Here is a 16,309-nt window from a genome sequence, read left to right on the forward strand (position 1 = left end):
CAACACAACAAACATTATAACAATCTTCACAACAACCAACACAACACAACAAACATTATAACAATCTTCACAACAATCAACACAACACAACAAACATTATAACAATCCTCACAACAACCAACATAACCATCACAATCATTATCAACCCCCATCCCCTTTAATCATGATAAACAGCTTACTTAACAGTAATAATAAATAATCATTATTATTACAGTATTTAGAGGAAGCCCTTTAATCCCGTAGTATTATACATCGCCTAGAGGAATGGAGAAACAATCAGCATCCTAATTAAACCTTGCCTATGAGTTTTTGAACTAAAACCTGACAGGATGTTCCATACAAAATCACAAATTAACTAGCAGAGGCACAGGAAACCACAGATAACACATCCACTCTTCTCTTCTGAGCACCCATAAAAACCTCACAACGAGCCTTCACAACTGATGATAAATACAAATTTTTAAACTTAATACCAAGTAATCTTACATCGATCTGATATATGAACTAATTTATATTTTTTCAACGAACCGGCCGTATACCACCGAGACAGGGTGACCTAAAAAGAAAAACGGAAGTTTTCTCTTAAATTTAGTAATTTATACAGAAGGGGTTACTAGCCCCTTGCTCCCAGCAACTAATATTTATATTAGGTAAAATATGTAAGAAATTCTGTAAACAGAATATATATCAATATTAGTAAAATTTATAAGATCAGTACTGTTAACAAAATGTATAAGAATAATGCTTTTCCGTAAAATACAGTAAATATGTGCAACCAACTGTCGTTTTCCTTACTCTTATAGTTTTCATACTTAATATGAATAATTTTAGGCTATATGCGTATTCAAATGCGTTTCTCTGACTGGAAGTACATATTGTTTATGCTATTTTCTGCATAGTGCATTGATATAAAAATCTCTTGTGAGGTCAGAGCATACAGGGGAAGAATGAAATAGCTTGTAACCATGCTTGAGGTACACTAATGTGCCCGGGATGAGATGAAATATGGTTTATAACCAGGCTGCCCAGCTCATGTGGCATTTGTGGCTAAGTGGAGAAGAGCGTCACTTGGGAACCTTTCCCATCTTCCTGTAGTGGGTTCGAATCCTGCTGACTCTGATCTTTCTTTACAGAGGTATGTGTATCGAAAAATAGGCCTAGTAGTTTTAGATGGTATGTGCTGCGGTCAGTTTACAATTTTCAGTCTATGTTTTGCCCTCTCAGAAACTCTTATATTGCAAAATAGTTTTTCTTCTAATACGATATTCTATTCTAATCTATCATTGATAACAATTTACATTCCATGAAAGCTTAAACAAAGTTATGTCAGCTAGTTTTGAATGCTGTTTTGACTCGATAAAAAGAAAATGTCCATGTTAGGCTACATTGATATTTCACCCGAGGTTCTCCAACAGGTTGGGTAACATTCCTAGCGGTCATATTGTCTGGAATAAAATATACGGTCTCGCTTTTTCAGTAGCTAATCTAATGAAAATGGTTTAGTTGGCGTCGGTATGATAAAGTCGGATTTTTTCAACTATTCTTTGTTGCTAACTTCCCACAACCGAACACAAATCCCGCCGGTAATTACAGTTATGAGGACAGAATGTCTTGGGTTAATATTCCTCACTACCCTGCCAACTGTTTTATAATGCTTTAGTTAAATATCGAAATACAAGATTTTGTTAGGTTAAGCAAGGTTTTCCATAGTTTTTCATAAGTCAACTTAATAATAGGGTTTATATCACTGAAATATATTAATTTCATTCAGATTGATCATTTTTAATGTCACTCTGGTTGTTTGACTTATTTATAGATGGGGTTGTAACAAAGTGAACGCTATTGTTGGGGAGAGGTGTGGCATTGAAAGATAACGAATTTGATACAAATGATAACTGTCACAGTTGCTTTGCCGATATAGTTGTCAACAGTTGTTACCGATATAGTTGTCAACAGTTGTTACCGATATAGTTGTCAACAGTTGTTGTTACTGATATAGTTGTCGCAGTTGCTATTAGCGATGACACGGTGCTTTTCGGAAATTCTGAAGAGAAGTTCTAATGGACGGTGGAGGAATTTGGGAGAGTATGTAAAAGAAAGAAGCTAAAAGCAAACAGGAACAGCATGGTGAAGAAGCGTACTAGAAAGTTTGTGAAATGAAAGACTGAATATCAGACTGGAGGCAATGAGTGTGGAGGAAGTGAATGTGGTCAGATATTTGGGAGTAGACATGTCGGAGGATAAGTGAGTGGTGCGCTGAGGCATCTATGGAGACAACTTTATTCCCGGAGGCAAAAGGGTAATGTACCAGAGCACAGTGGTGCCAACGCTGTTATATGAGTGTGAGCATGAGTTTTAAACATTACAGCGCGGAGGAGGCTGGGGGCAGTGATATTCGGAGAATGGAGATTAAGTGTGGGCTACTAAAATTATTCAAAAGACTGAGAAAGGGGTTATTGAGATAGCTTGGACGATTCGAGAATATGGAGCAAAATAAGATGACTAGGGTGTATAAATCTGGGGTGGAGGGAAGGCTGAAGATGGGGGATAAACGAAGTTTTGAGTGCAAGGTGCTTGGACATCTAACAGGCTTGTGTAAGTGCGTTAGATACGAGTGAGTCGAGTTTTTATGACGACGTGCTCTTGGAGTGTGGGCAAGGTAAAATTTCTGAAGGGATTCGGGAGAAACCGCTTAGCCGGACTTGAGTTCTGGAGGTGGAGACGTTGCAGTTCGGAGGATTATCTGAACTGTGATGTCAGCATACTCCTGACAAGACAGTAATTGAATGAATAACGATGCAAGTGTTTCCTCTTTTTGGGGGGATGACCCTACATAGGTCGGAGACGGCTGGTGTTACAATATAAGATGCCTGAGCCAGACTCTCTCTCTCTTTGTTTGTTAGTTGTGTGTGTGAGATTTTTTTGTGAAATCATTATTGAGCGCGCACGTAACTCTTAAATATTGTAGGCATGAGCACACACCAATGGTGGGCGTTCCCAGTTGAAGAGTTTAAAGTGTTGAGTAATATCACTGAACAAATACTTCTGCTTCTCTCTCTCACTTCAGTACTCAGCTATCCACTTGAGTACACTTTATTCCCAGTTTTGTAATTTCATGCAATATTACAGCACTAGTGAGTGAGTGTGTGTGTGTGTGTGTGTGTGTAGCGGCCTTGAGGTCTACACAGTATAGTGACAGCTCGGTTCAGAGCTAAATCAGTCTGTCTTTACACTAAGCGTGGAAAGGATGCAGATTTTAATGTTGCCTGCGCTCACCCACAATACATCGCTGACAAACGTGTCGCGCTCATTATTTTTATATGCTTATTTGAGGTTCAATATATATATATATATATATATATATATATATATATATATATATATATATATATATATATATATATATAAATATATATATATATATATATATATATATATATAGGTTTATGTGATCTACCAAAGTATTAAAAAATATTTTCCATATACAGCATTGTATTAACGTTTGTAGCCCCAGAATACTGAACATCTTATCAAAAGATATCAAAAACACTGCTGGTACAACTGTAGAAGTCTTCGAGAGGAAACTGGACAGATATCTCCACCAAGAACCAGATCAACCAGGCTGATACTTATGTGGGGCAGCAGGCAGCCAGCAGCAACAGCCTGGGTGACCAGGCAAGCACTAGACGAGCCTGACCCAGGGACGGGCTGCAGTAGAAAAAACTCGAAACTCATGGCTAAATGCTAAACCCGTAAGGGTCACAGCCTAGGGAATGGTTACATGCAAGGAAAGTGATGCAATTCTTTGGATAGAGCCCCCTCAAAAGCATCAAGGGATCTCCTTGAAGGGGAGACTTTCTTGATAATCGCATACCACATTCACTTAAGATAAATGGCAGAAGTGTAACGAACCTGGCAGAAAATACTGACGAATATATTCAGTAAAGAATATAAGTAACCTTGTCCTTGAAGATATCAATGACAGGCCACAGAAGAAGCGCTGAGGCAAGTGGGAGAGAGAGTGGGAGACGAGAAAAATATATAGTCTGCGGTGGTTAAAAAAAACAGGCGCTGGAGGGAGGGAAACCCAGAAAGTTTGCAGCAGCAGCGGTGTATGAAGGTTGACACCTGCCCCATGACTAGAGTTGTCTTTAGAAATCGATTTTCATCTGTTGTGTCCCCAAGGAAGGTTCCTTGATGCTGGTGAGGGCTCTTGATCCAAGGAAGTTTATCTGACCTCCCTCTCGGATCCAATTAAACTGTCTACCATTTCCCTGGGCGCTGTATGACTCCTACGAGTTTGGCGCTCCTCCATGAATGTAGTAACAATCATAATGTTTGTGTGTGGGTGTGTGTGTTATCAGATTCAAAGATCCTGGCCTTGCTTCTTTAACATTTATAGATAGGTTTTACATATTCCTGGCTTCCAGGACCCAACCATAAATCTACTCTTGAAAGTGTCTAGCGTTTTACCTTCATCTCTTACACAAACGAGTTACACTTACCACCTGTCTTACGCTGACATCCATATTCACTTGTCAGATCAAACATAATTACCTTCCGTTTCGCAGGCGCAATAAGAGCCCTGTTGATTTAGTATTTTCGTGAATAAAAATAATAATAATAATAATGTTCCCTGGGTCTCCTCGTATCTGAAACAGAAAGTTGCTATCCACTCTCTAATCCTCAGAGTAAGTATTGTCATGACTCAAGACCTGGCTTTGTGTAGGACAAGCCGCGGGGGCGGTGACCTCCGGAAATGATTAAAGGTAACCCACAGGAAGCCTGGTCTTGGACCAGGCAGCAGAGAGGTTAAGACCCGAAAACATCCGTCAGGTATCAGATATCCACTCCCTTCGTTTTCGTCCAGCAGATAATAAACCCTTCCACAATAAAAAATCCCAAATGTTGTAAAGCGACTAATTCTTATACTTGTCGACTTTCTAAATCATTTACATCCTACCTGTTTACTTGTAGACAGTTCTGGGGGCGCCGCTCCTGCAGCCCGGTCTTATAATTGACGGCCTGATCCACCAGGCTGTTGGTACTGACCACAAGCAGTCTGACATAGGCACCACAGTCCGGCTGATCAGGAACTAGTGGAACCTATCAAGGTTAGGTAAAGTTTGTCAGGAAACAGGACAAGTGTTTCCTGGCGCGGGTCTTAGTCATATGATGACCCCCGCAGTTGGACCTTTTGATCATCTGACCGAAGCCTTCCGCTGGCTTACCCGTTCACCCTTTAAAACATATGGTTATGACTACAACCATTAGAAATTACTTACCAAAATTCCTCTTGAAAACAACTAACAATGTATTGGTAATTCCCCTCATAGAGTATGAGGAATGGGAAGCCATCAGCTATCATTCTGACAACAGAACTTACATATACATTTACCGTATATACATTTCTATGCCGTTGAAAGTATACCTGGCATCACCATTTTGAATTCATACTTGGTGCTGCCCGCAAGTCATGATGACAGGTTGTTCAAGTTTTTATTGTTAAAACGTTCCGCTGTTTTGAACTTTATCAGCTCATGACACGACAAAGCTGGGAAAAACATGACGAAAGGTTTACACAGAAACATAAACTGGATAAAAGCTCTACAAAGAAACATGATAAAAAGCTCTATACAGAGAGAAAGTAGAATATACAAATTAAGCCATGTAATTTAAGCTTGAAAAGGTTGAGGGGTGAAGGGAGGATGCAGGAAACTCGTGGAACTTGATGGCGGAACTTGATTACAGAAAATATAAAGGAAGTTTAAATTTCTTGCTTATGCCAGTATTTATAATCATCTTTGACAGGTTGGCGCCAGACATCTTCCTAATATACAGTCTCTTATTACTCTTGATTGGCATTTATTCGAGATACCTTCGTATATACTAGTAAAAGATCGTTTATATCGCACTGTTAATGGTTCTTAAAGGTTATGTGTCTTTATGTGAAGTTAAGAAAGGTGTAAATGTGAGTTGGTCACTATAACGAAGTTATTACTCTCCACAAGTGCCATCTTTGCAAGCTCAATGTATATTTATATTTTGTTTATTTGTGATTATTGCTGGTTGTTTGTGTTGGTGAAAGTTACGGTGGTGGTTGTTATTGCGTTTTTATTTTTGGTGATCAATTAATTACAGGATCTGAATATTTGTATTAAGGGAAAAAAACGGTGGTTAATGCCACATCTTCAATGTTAACAGCAGAAACTCTATAATAACATTACTATAACACGAATGGAATATATATATATAAACTTTATCTAATTCTCAGTACTTTATTCTTTATTGTAACGTGATAAATATTGCCGTATGTGTAAAATTTAAAGTTAAAATACGACACGTGGCAATGTGTATGAGCCGGCCGGCCGGCAGCGTCGGAGATGCACTTCCTTAAGATTTAAACTTAAAATTAAGTTTTTCGCGACACTTACCCGGAGTTGCTGGCTGATGTGCCCTTGATAGAGTGGATACGCAGCTTGTTTGCGATGTCCTTCAGTTCCTGCAAGTTGTTAGCGTCGGGCTTGTGGTAGACGGACATGATGAGAGTACGAGTTGTGTTATCTGTGGTGAGCACTGACTATACTGGTCCTTCCCTCCATACCCTCATGCTGTACGATAACTGCCACACACACACACACACACACGCGCACACACACACACACACGCACACACACACACAAAATGGTAACTAACACACACACACACACACACACACACACACACACACACACACACACACACACACACACACACACACACACACACGTGGTCCAGCAACTGGCTTTTCGATTTCAACCCCGCCAAATGCAAAGTCATGAAGATTGGGGAAGGGCAAAGAAGACCGCAGGCAGAGTATAGACTAGGTGACCAAGGACTGCAAACCTTACTCAAGGAGAGAGATCTTGGGGTGACCATAACACCTAGCATGTCTCAGGAGGCACACATCAACCAGATAACTGCTGCAGCACATGGGCGCCTGGCAAACCTGAGAATAGCGTTCCGATACCTTAGTAAGGAATCGTTCAAGACACTGTACACTGTTTACGTCAGGCCCATACTGGAGTATGCAGCACCAAGCAAGTCAAGAAATTAGAGAAAGTACAAAGGTTTGCAACAAGGTTAGTTCCGGAGCTCGGGGGAATGTTCTATGAAGAAAGGTTGAGGGAAATCGGGCTGACGACACTGGAGGACAGGAGGGTCAGGGGAGACATGATAACAACATACAAAATAATGCGTGGAATAGACAAGTGGAAGAAACAGGATGTTCCAGAGAGGGGACTCAGAAACAAAGGGTCACAATTGGAAGCTGAAAACTCAGAAGAGTCACAGGGATATTAGGAAGTACTTCTTCAGTCACAGAGTCGTCAGGAAGTGGAATAGCCTAGCAAATGATGTAGTTTACCTGGAGTTTACCTGGAGAGAGTTCCGAGGATCAACGCCCCCGCGGCCCGGTCTGTGACCAGGCCAGTGGAGGCAGGAACCATACATAGCTTTAAGACGAGGTATGAGAAAGCTCAGGAAGCAGAGAGAGTGAGGACCTAGTAGCGATCAGTGAAGAGGCAGGGCCAGGAGGTGAGTCTCGACCCCTGCAAGCACACACATATAGGTGAGTACACACTGTCACACCTACACACAAGTACAGGTTACAAGCATCGCTTAAGAAGAAAGATCTTGGAGTGAACATCGCATCCAACATATCGACAAAGGTACACATTTACAGTGTAATCTCTACAACATATACCAAGCCATCTACTCTGAGAACTGCCTGCCATACCTTGAGACGGAACCTTTTAGGATTCTTAAATGATAAGATATTACAAGGACTCCAATGGAAATAAGTCACTTTGACTTTTTTTTGGTTATCCTGGTGGGTAATTTACACATACGTTACTACCTATGATAATTTGTGTAACTATTTATGTGTACCTATACCTAAATAAACTTAAACATTTCAGGCGGCTTATGTTGGAATACACAGCACCAGCATGGAGCCCCTTCTCACCTGGTTAAGCAGATACGGAAACACGGAAAGGTCCAGAGGTTAGCAACAAGAGCTGATCCACAGGGTAGCAACAAAAGCTGATCCAGAGGTTAACAGCAACAGCTGATCCAGAGGTTAGCAACAACAGCTGATCCAGAGGTTAGCAACAACAGCTGATCCAGAGGTTAACAACAACAGCTGGTCCAGAGATTAGCAATAACAGCTGATCTAGAGGTTAACAACAACAGCTGATCCAGAGGTTAGCAACAACAGCTGATCCAGAGGTTAACAGCAACAGCTGATCCAGAGGTTAGCAACAACAGCTGAGACATTGAGTTATGAGAAGAGACTAAGACACTACCTGGTTACCTGGAGGTTATTCCGGGGATCAACGCCCCCGCGGCCCGGTCCATGACCAGGCCTCCCGATGGATCAGGGCCTGATCAACTAGGCTGTTACTGCTGGCCGCACGCAGTCCAACGTACGAGCCACAGCCCGGCTGATCCGGCACTGACTTTAGGTATCTGTCCAGCTCTCTCTTGAAGGCAGCCAGGGGTTTATTGGCAATTCCCCTAATGCTTGATGGGAGGCTGTTAAACAGTTTTGGGCCCCGGACACTTATGGTGTTTTCCCTTAGTGTACCAATGGCGCCCCTACTTTTTATTGGGGGCATTTTGCATCGCCTGCCCAGTCTTTTACTTTCGTAGGGAGTGATTTCTGTGTGCAGATTTTGGACCATTCCTTCCAAGATTTTCCAAGTGTAGATTATGATATATCTCTCCCTCCTGCGTTCCAACGAGTACAAGTCAAGTGCTTCCAAGCGTTCCCAGTAGTTAAAGTGCTTGACAGAACTTATACGTGCAGTAAAGGATCTCTGTACACTCTCTAGATCTGCGATTTCACCTGCTTTGAATGGAGATGTTAATGTACAGCAGTATTCTAGCCTAGAGAGAACAAGTGATTTGAAAAGGATCATCATGGGCTTGGCATCTCTCGTTTTGAAAGTTCTCATTATCCATCCTATCATTTTCTTTGCACGTGCGATCGTGGCACTGTTGTGATCCTTGAAAGTGAGATCCTCAGACATTACTACTCCCAGGTCCCTTACACTAAAATGAAGTCTGTCTACAAATATCCGAAGAGAGGGTAGGCCTTGATGGTAAAGGGTTCTTGATCCAAGGACAGGGAGGGTAGCTCCACTTGTATCAAGAGCCCTTTACCAGCATTAAGGTAGTCCATTTAAAAATCTTTCAAAAGACAAGACTGACAGTGATTCCCAAGCGTATTCCTCTACTGAAACCTAAAAATGAGCTTTGGCAATAAGTTTGAGGAATGATATATCGAGCTTAACCATAAGAAAAATCAGCACTTCGGATCCTGAAACCAATAGATCCCTGGTTGTCTTCAAGAGGGAGCTGGACGGATACCTCAAGTCAGTACCCTATCAGCCGGGCTGTGGTTCGTATGCTGGACTACGTGTGGCCAGCAGTAACAGCTTAGTTGATCAGGCCCTGATCCACCAGGAAGCCTAGTTATGGACTGGGCCGCGGGGGCCTTGACCCCTGGAACACCCTCCAGGTAGGTACTGCTACGAGAATATACCCAGAATAAATGAAAAATTTAACATTGAGATGCTGAATTATTATTACTATTACGATCAGAACTAAGCGCTGAACCCACAAGGGTCATATAGCCTGAGATATTGAAGTTCTGTCAACTTGTCGTTGGTTAGCTCTCACTATACGCAATGTGATACACACCTCGGTGTATATACATTAAGATATATATCTCAGTGTACCATACAAAGAAACTCATCTAGGTGTATAAACACTAAGAAATATAAATTTTGTGTAATATGATATATATATATATATATATATATATATATATATATATATATATATATATATATATATATATATATATATATTGTTTAGTGGAAGGTTCAGAAACTGGATCACACTAAATTTTGTAACCATCCAGTATCAGTACTTGTAAAAGCAATTTTTGGGAAGTATAATTTTTATGTAAATGTCTCATCCATACAGGAAAATATATCAAACACATTGTTGTGAAAGAGGTGTGTATAAATAAGACGAATTTCTGATGGTGAAGCCTCGTGGAATAAGAGTCGAGATAATGAGACAGGGAAGTCTAAGGTAGTGTGTTGGTGTGACTGGTGGGAGGTGCACCACCTCAACTCTCTCTAGATACTAATTATCTTCATGCACTAATATAACTGCAGGAAAGGTAATATGATGGTACACAAGACGTAGGTTACAAATGGTATTTGCATTAGGATGTATATATATATATATATACATCTTAATGTAAATGTGTCTAAACGCTGAGTCTTCCTGACAAGTAGAAATTGACCTTCACATATTTTCCATTGTTTTATTTTATGTAGATATGCTCATGTATTAAAGTAGTATACTTACACATGTTATATGTAGTGTGTGTATGCCAGTGTATATACTCTGGGGTTTACTGTTAAAATGTAATTTTTAGGAGTATGATTGATGGTGTAAAGTGAAGTATTAACGACCCACTTGTAGTGCATTATAATTAATACATACTTCGTACATTAATATACTTTAATCTTTATTAAAGATCTACTTTGATATTATCAAATTAAAATTTTAAAGCTATTGAACTCACATGAGTCATTACTGTTTGATTACTAACGTAACATTTTTAAAACCACTACAATAAGAAAAACTGTAACTCGTATATTTATCAATCTTTCGATGTAAAAAAATGTATGGTAGTACAATCAGAACTAAGCGCTAAACCCATAAGTCATAGTGCAACAATACAGTGATTTATAAAGATAAATATCTACAGTGTGAGACTTTACCAGTTGCTTTGAAAAAATCACTGTTTTGGTACACCGTTGATTAATAATGCTTTAAATATTGAATTATGCAAAAATTAAATTGTGTAGGGGATGGTCACACGTGACTTAAGTTATTTATTTCAGTGTAAGGTCATCGGAGGTACACTGGGAAGATGGAGTCACATGCTAACAGGATTATGTGGATGATACCGATATTGGCCTGGGTACTGGACCTGGTTCCTTATAATATACCGCACAGCGAGGGTCCCATTATAGACAGACCGGACCTTCTTCAGGTGAGTGCAACAAGGGCGCTCCAGTAATCGGGAGATGTTGGGTAATGTCTGTCAGGAAAGTGACAAGTGTTTCCTGACGCAGGTCTTAGTCATATGATGACCCAGCTTTTGGTCATCTGACAGAGGCCTTCTGCTGGCTTACCGGTCCAGCCCTCCCCCCCTCTTTAAAAACTTATTTCGAATGTCAACTTACTTCCATTTTGACGTTGTCCAATTTCTTTATTTTCTTTAAAAAACTAAACGATACTGATTTTTTAATCTCATTGGTGTTCTATTTAACTTCCCAAATATTTATTTTACTACTGTCAAATGTGTAAAAATTAAAAAAAAAAGTTCAGAAATTGAACATTGAGCAGTTAATATAGGTACCATTTTTATTAAGCCATGTCTGTGAAAATAATACGTAGTCTTCAAGATATTTAACTTTCTTTTAACATTAATATATGAAAGCCTTGTCACTTGCATATTCTTTCATGGGAAAGCGTTGATAGTAGTGAAGGGCTTTTGATTTAAGGAATTAGCGCATCCCTTTCGTATGGAACTTTATAATATTCCAGTCCGCAGGTGTTGACTCGAGGGTTGAGGTTGATTAATGGGGGTTTTAAAACTACACTAGAATCACTAAGACTACACACAGCCTTTTCACCACCAGACATGAATACTGTAGTTCCTAGGTATTAAAATAAATTCAGTATATATACGCTAAGATAACCTCTCGGTGTGTATATACCGTAGGGTTTATCGCTCACCTGCGCTGTATATCTTGTGGTTTTGCTCTTTTTGATTATAATAACTTATCGCTCACCTCGTAATATACCGTAATAAAAATCCACGTGTTCTTATGACTCAGTTTCCCGTGTGTTGCATCCCTCTATAACTACCATTTAGAGTAGGATAGCAACCCACAGGTGTTCCCAATTCTGTTAGTTATATAACCTATAATTAATATGGGAGGGGAGGGTGGGCCGAGGGAAAAAAAAACAATTAATACGCCACATATAACTAATCCTTTTGGAAAATTTGTTTAAAACGAGTAACTTCTAAGACGAATACTGAAGTATATATATTTCCTGTATCTCTGTTCACGAAATAAATTGTAGAGGAAAGAGATAACGTAAAGGAATGTGGCTAGGCCTGGGGACAGTTGGTCCCAAAGATGAGGGGGTACTTGTACCTCCTCCCATGGGAGACTTAAGTCTCGAGATACTCCCCAGATAGGGAGCCAAGGCCGGGTCACCACTACTTGGAAAAGACCCGGGCCGGGAGAATACCGGCGAATTTAAAAAAAAAAAAAAAAAAAAGATATTCCAAGTTTTGATCCGATGATAAAATGAGAACTGGAATAACTAACATAACAGACGGTGTAGCTCAGTGGTAGGTAGTTTGGTTCTCAGCCAAGAACCCGGGTATAATCTTCAGGCGGAAGACATTGGTACGTCATATACCTCCAGCACCAATTTACCTAATAAATAAGTACTTTTTTCAATTAATGGGTGATGCAAGGATCCCATTGGAAATAGGCCACATAGGCTTTGTGATTATCTCTCGTTATCAAGTCCCAAGAGGTGGCTCGTGGCCTGGTAGGCAAAGCTCTCGCTTCACACGCTGAGGGTCAAAGGTTCGATTCCCGGCATGGGTGGAAATATTGGGCGTGTTTCCTTACACCTGTTGCCCCTGTTCACTCGTCAGTAAAATGGGTACCTGGGTGTTAGTCGACTGGTGTGGGTCGCATCCTGGGACAAATTTGCCGTAATTTACCCGAAATATTCTGCATAACAAAGGGCTTTCTATATAATAGTCATTGATGTAGGCTAGGCCTGTGTACCTTATGCATGTACTTGTAGAAATACATATAAGTATGACAGTTTGGTCTTTGTAGACCTAGGCACCCGTAATTTTATGCATGCTAATGTTAGTAAATTGTGCTTTTACACTTCCTTGAGTAAGGTAATAATATAACTTAGTTTTTTTGGCCTGGTAGTTACGTAGGCCTTGGCTACTATTTATAGGAGTAATTAGCTTTTTGTATTTGGGTATTATCCATAATAGGCTGGTGTAGTTGCTGTTTGAATGTGTCTTCAATTTTCAGGAGTACGACTATGTGATCATAGGAGGCGGGACAGCTGGGAGTGTGTTAGCTTCCCGTTTAAGTGAGGACGAGGGAGTGATGGTGTTGCTAGTGGAAGCCGGGGGACAGGAGACTTCCCTCTCTGAAGTGCCTGGTCTGGCCTCCACACTGCAACTCACTGATATGGACTGGCAGTACAGGTCACAGCCTTCCTCCACAGCTTGTCTGGCTATGTATGACAGAAGGTGGGGTTTGTGTGCTTTTGTTTTCTCTAGATTTTTTTTTCAAACTTGTAAAATCCGTTATGTGGAAAGACACTTGCGTAAAGTTTAGGACATTTATTAGTTTCGCCACCAGTGGCTTCTTCAGTCGTACTCCTGTATCTAGTGACAGGTGTCGGGTGGTAACTGGAACAGGGTGGTAGTAGTACAATTGGATTGAGATGGGTTGGTCATCTACTGTACACAAGTCTTTTTCCACATCTTGTCGGTTCCTCAAACCAATTTTTCAATCTGTTGTACGTTTGAATAAATGAAAGTCGTAGCTGATCACTTGAAGGAAAAGTGAAATGGGCAGATTCTTTCCTTTTAATGAATTTTTCATTTTGGTGAAAATGAAGTTGAAGTATAGTGACGGAAAAAATATTTTAATGGAGCGCTAAACCCGTAGGATTATACAGCGCATGTGGGGGGTGGAATGGAAGGAATTCGGGGATACTGGAGTACACAGATCCAGTTCCCTAGATAGTCCCTCACCAGCGTCAAGGAACCTCCCTTAAAGGGGACGAAAAAATAGAAAAATCACCATACCAAATGTTTGTATAACTTTCGGGGGGGGGGGGGGGAGAGCGGGAGCGTCTTTCGGTTATTTAATGTAACTAACATTTTAGTATAACTCTCCTACACGGTTGTACCTTCGACATCTTCCTTGATGACAGTGAAAACCCTTTATCAAAGGAATTGATTACTTCCTATTCACTAGGCTCCTTATGATCCCTACGGGCTTAGCACTTGGCATGTTTGGTGTCGTTGTTCCAGGTGCAACTTGCCGCGGGGCAGAGTGATCGGTGGCAGCAGTAGCCTGAATTACATGCTCTACGTCAGGGGCAACAAGATAGACTACGACAACTGGGAGGCTCAAGGCAACACAGGCTGGAGTTATGATCAGATCTTCCCATTTTTCAAACTCTCGGAGGATAACGTTGACCCCAATGCGAATCATAGTGAGTAACTCATTACATTAAGTAGGTTGAAAATCTTGTTCAAGCCTGTTTCTGGTTTTTATATCCAGTGAACTTGAGTGATCCTTGTTACCAAATAACTTTCTTGTTGCTCCATAATTATTAAAACATTTATATATAGACTAGATTGCGTTCCTGTAGTTACGAATAAGTAATTGTAATTAGTCTATTGTATTGGTCCTCTGTTTAACTAAGAATAATTTCTTCACCTCCCTCTCCCCGTTATTTACATAAGAACATAAGAACATAAGAAAGGAGGAACACTGCAGGAGGCCTGCTGGCCCATACTAGGCAGGTCCTTTACAATTCATCCCACTAACAAAACATTTGCCCTACCCAATTTTCAATGCCACCCAAGAAATAAGCTCTGATGTGAAAGTCCCACTCAAATCCAACCCATCCCACTCATGTACTTATCCAACCTAGATTTGAAACTACCCAAAGTCCCAGCCTCAATAACCCAACTAGGTAGACTGTTCCACTCATCAACTACCCTATTTCCAAACCAATACTTTCCGATGTCCTTTCTAAATCTAAACTTATCTAATTTAAATCCATTACTGCGCGTTCTCTCTTGGAGAGACATCCTCAAGACCTTATTAATATCCCCTTTATTAATACCTATCTTCCACTTATACACTTCGATCAGGTCTCCTCTCATTCTTCGTCTAACAAGTGAATGTAACTTAAGAGTCTTCAATCTTTCTTCATAAGGAAGATTTCTGATGCTATGTATTAATTTAGTCATCCTACGCTGAATGTTTTCTAACGAATTTATGTCCATTTTGTAATACGGAGACCAGAACTGAGCTGCATAATCAAGGTGAGGCCTTACTAATGATGTATAAAGCTGCAGTATGACCTCTGGACTTCTGTTGCTTACACTTCTTGATATAAATCCCAGTAATCTATTTGCCTTATTACGTACGCTTAGGCATTGCTGTCTTGGTTTAAGGTTGCTGCTCACCATAACCCCCAAGTCCTTTTCGTAATCTGTATGGCTAAGTTCTACATCATTTAATTTATAAGTACTAGGGTTATGGGCACTCCCAAGCTTCAGAACCTTGCATTTATCTACATTGAACTGCATCTGCCACTTTTCTGACCAAGAATAGAGTTTGTTTAAATCCTCCTGAAGTTCCCTAACATCTACGTTTGAATCAATTATCCTACCTATCTTTGTGTCATCGGCGAATTTGCTCATATCACTAGTAATTCCCTCATCAAGATCATTGATATATATTATAAATAACAACGGGCCCAAGACTGATCCCTGTGGAACGCCACTTGTTACAGATCCCCACTCGGATTTAACCCCATTTATGGACACTCTCTGCTTCCTGTCAGTGAGCCATGACTCGATCCACGAGAGCACTTTTCCCCCAATGCCATGAGCTGCCACTTTCTTTAACAGTCTATGGTGCGGAACTCTATCAAAAGCCTTACTAAAATCTAAGTAAATAATATCAAATTCTTTATTGTGGTCAACAGCCTCAAAAGCTTTACTGAAGAAAGTTAATAAATTAGTTAGACAAGACCGGCCTCTTGTGAATCCATGCTGAGTATCATTAATCAAGCTATGCTTATCGAGATGGCTTCTTATAATCTCAGCTATAATTGACTCTAGTAATTTGCCTACAATTGAGGTCAGGCTTATTGGGCGGTAATTTGACGGTAACGACTTGTCCCCTGTTTTAAAAATAGGAATTACATTAGCCATCTTCCACATATCAGACACTACACCTGTTTGAAGAGATAAATTAAAAATATTAGTTAATGGTTCACAGAGTTCCATTTTGCATTCCTTAAGAACCCTTGAAAAAACCTCATCAGGACCCGGCGACTTATTTTGCTTCAGTCTGTCTATCTGCCTCACAACCAT

General features: G+C 40.3%; 2 protein-coding genes across 5 annotated transcripts in view; one reads left to right on the forward strand and one right to left on the reverse strand.

Annotated features, from left to right (window-relative positions):
* Positions 1 to 6,592, reverse strand: part of LOC128697857 (transketolase-like protein 2) — a 39,431-nt gene extending 32,839 nt beyond the window's left edge. The window contains exon 1 of the mRNA XM_053789807.2: positions 6,435 to 6,592. Coding sequence (XP_053645782.1) covers positions 6,435 to 6,541 — 107 coding nt within the window. The 5' untranslated portion in view covers positions 6,542 to 6,592. The remainder of the gene's footprint in view (positions 1 to 6,434) is intronic.
* A 3,517-nt stretch (positions 6,593 to 10,109) lies between these two features.
* Positions 10,110 to 16,309, forward strand: part of LOC128697854 (glucose dehydrogenase [FAD, quinone]-like) — a 172,192-nt gene continuing 165,992 nt past the window's right edge. For all 4 annotated transcript variants that reach the window (XM_070099584.1, XM_053789801.2, XM_053789802.2 and 1 more), the window contains exons 1-4: positions 10,110 to 10,234; positions 10,968 to 11,119; positions 13,209 to 13,432; positions 14,225 to 14,409. In XM_070099584.1, coding sequence (XP_069955685.1) covers positions 10,997 to 11,119; positions 13,209 to 13,432; positions 14,225 to 14,409 — 532 coding nt within the window. In that variant the 5' untranslated portion in view covers positions 10,110 to 10,234; positions 10,968 to 10,996. The remainder of the gene's footprint in view (positions 10,235 to 10,967; positions 11,120 to 13,208; positions 13,433 to 14,224; positions 14,410 to 16,309) is intronic.

The sequence above is a fragment of the Cherax quadricarinatus genome, chromosome 68 (assembly GCF_038502225.1).
Source record: "Cherax quadricarinatus isolate ZL_2023a chromosome 68, ASM3850222v1, whole genome shotgun sequence".
NCBI lineage: Eukaryota > Metazoa > Arthropoda > Malacostraca > Decapoda > Parastacidae > Cherax > Cherax quadricarinatus.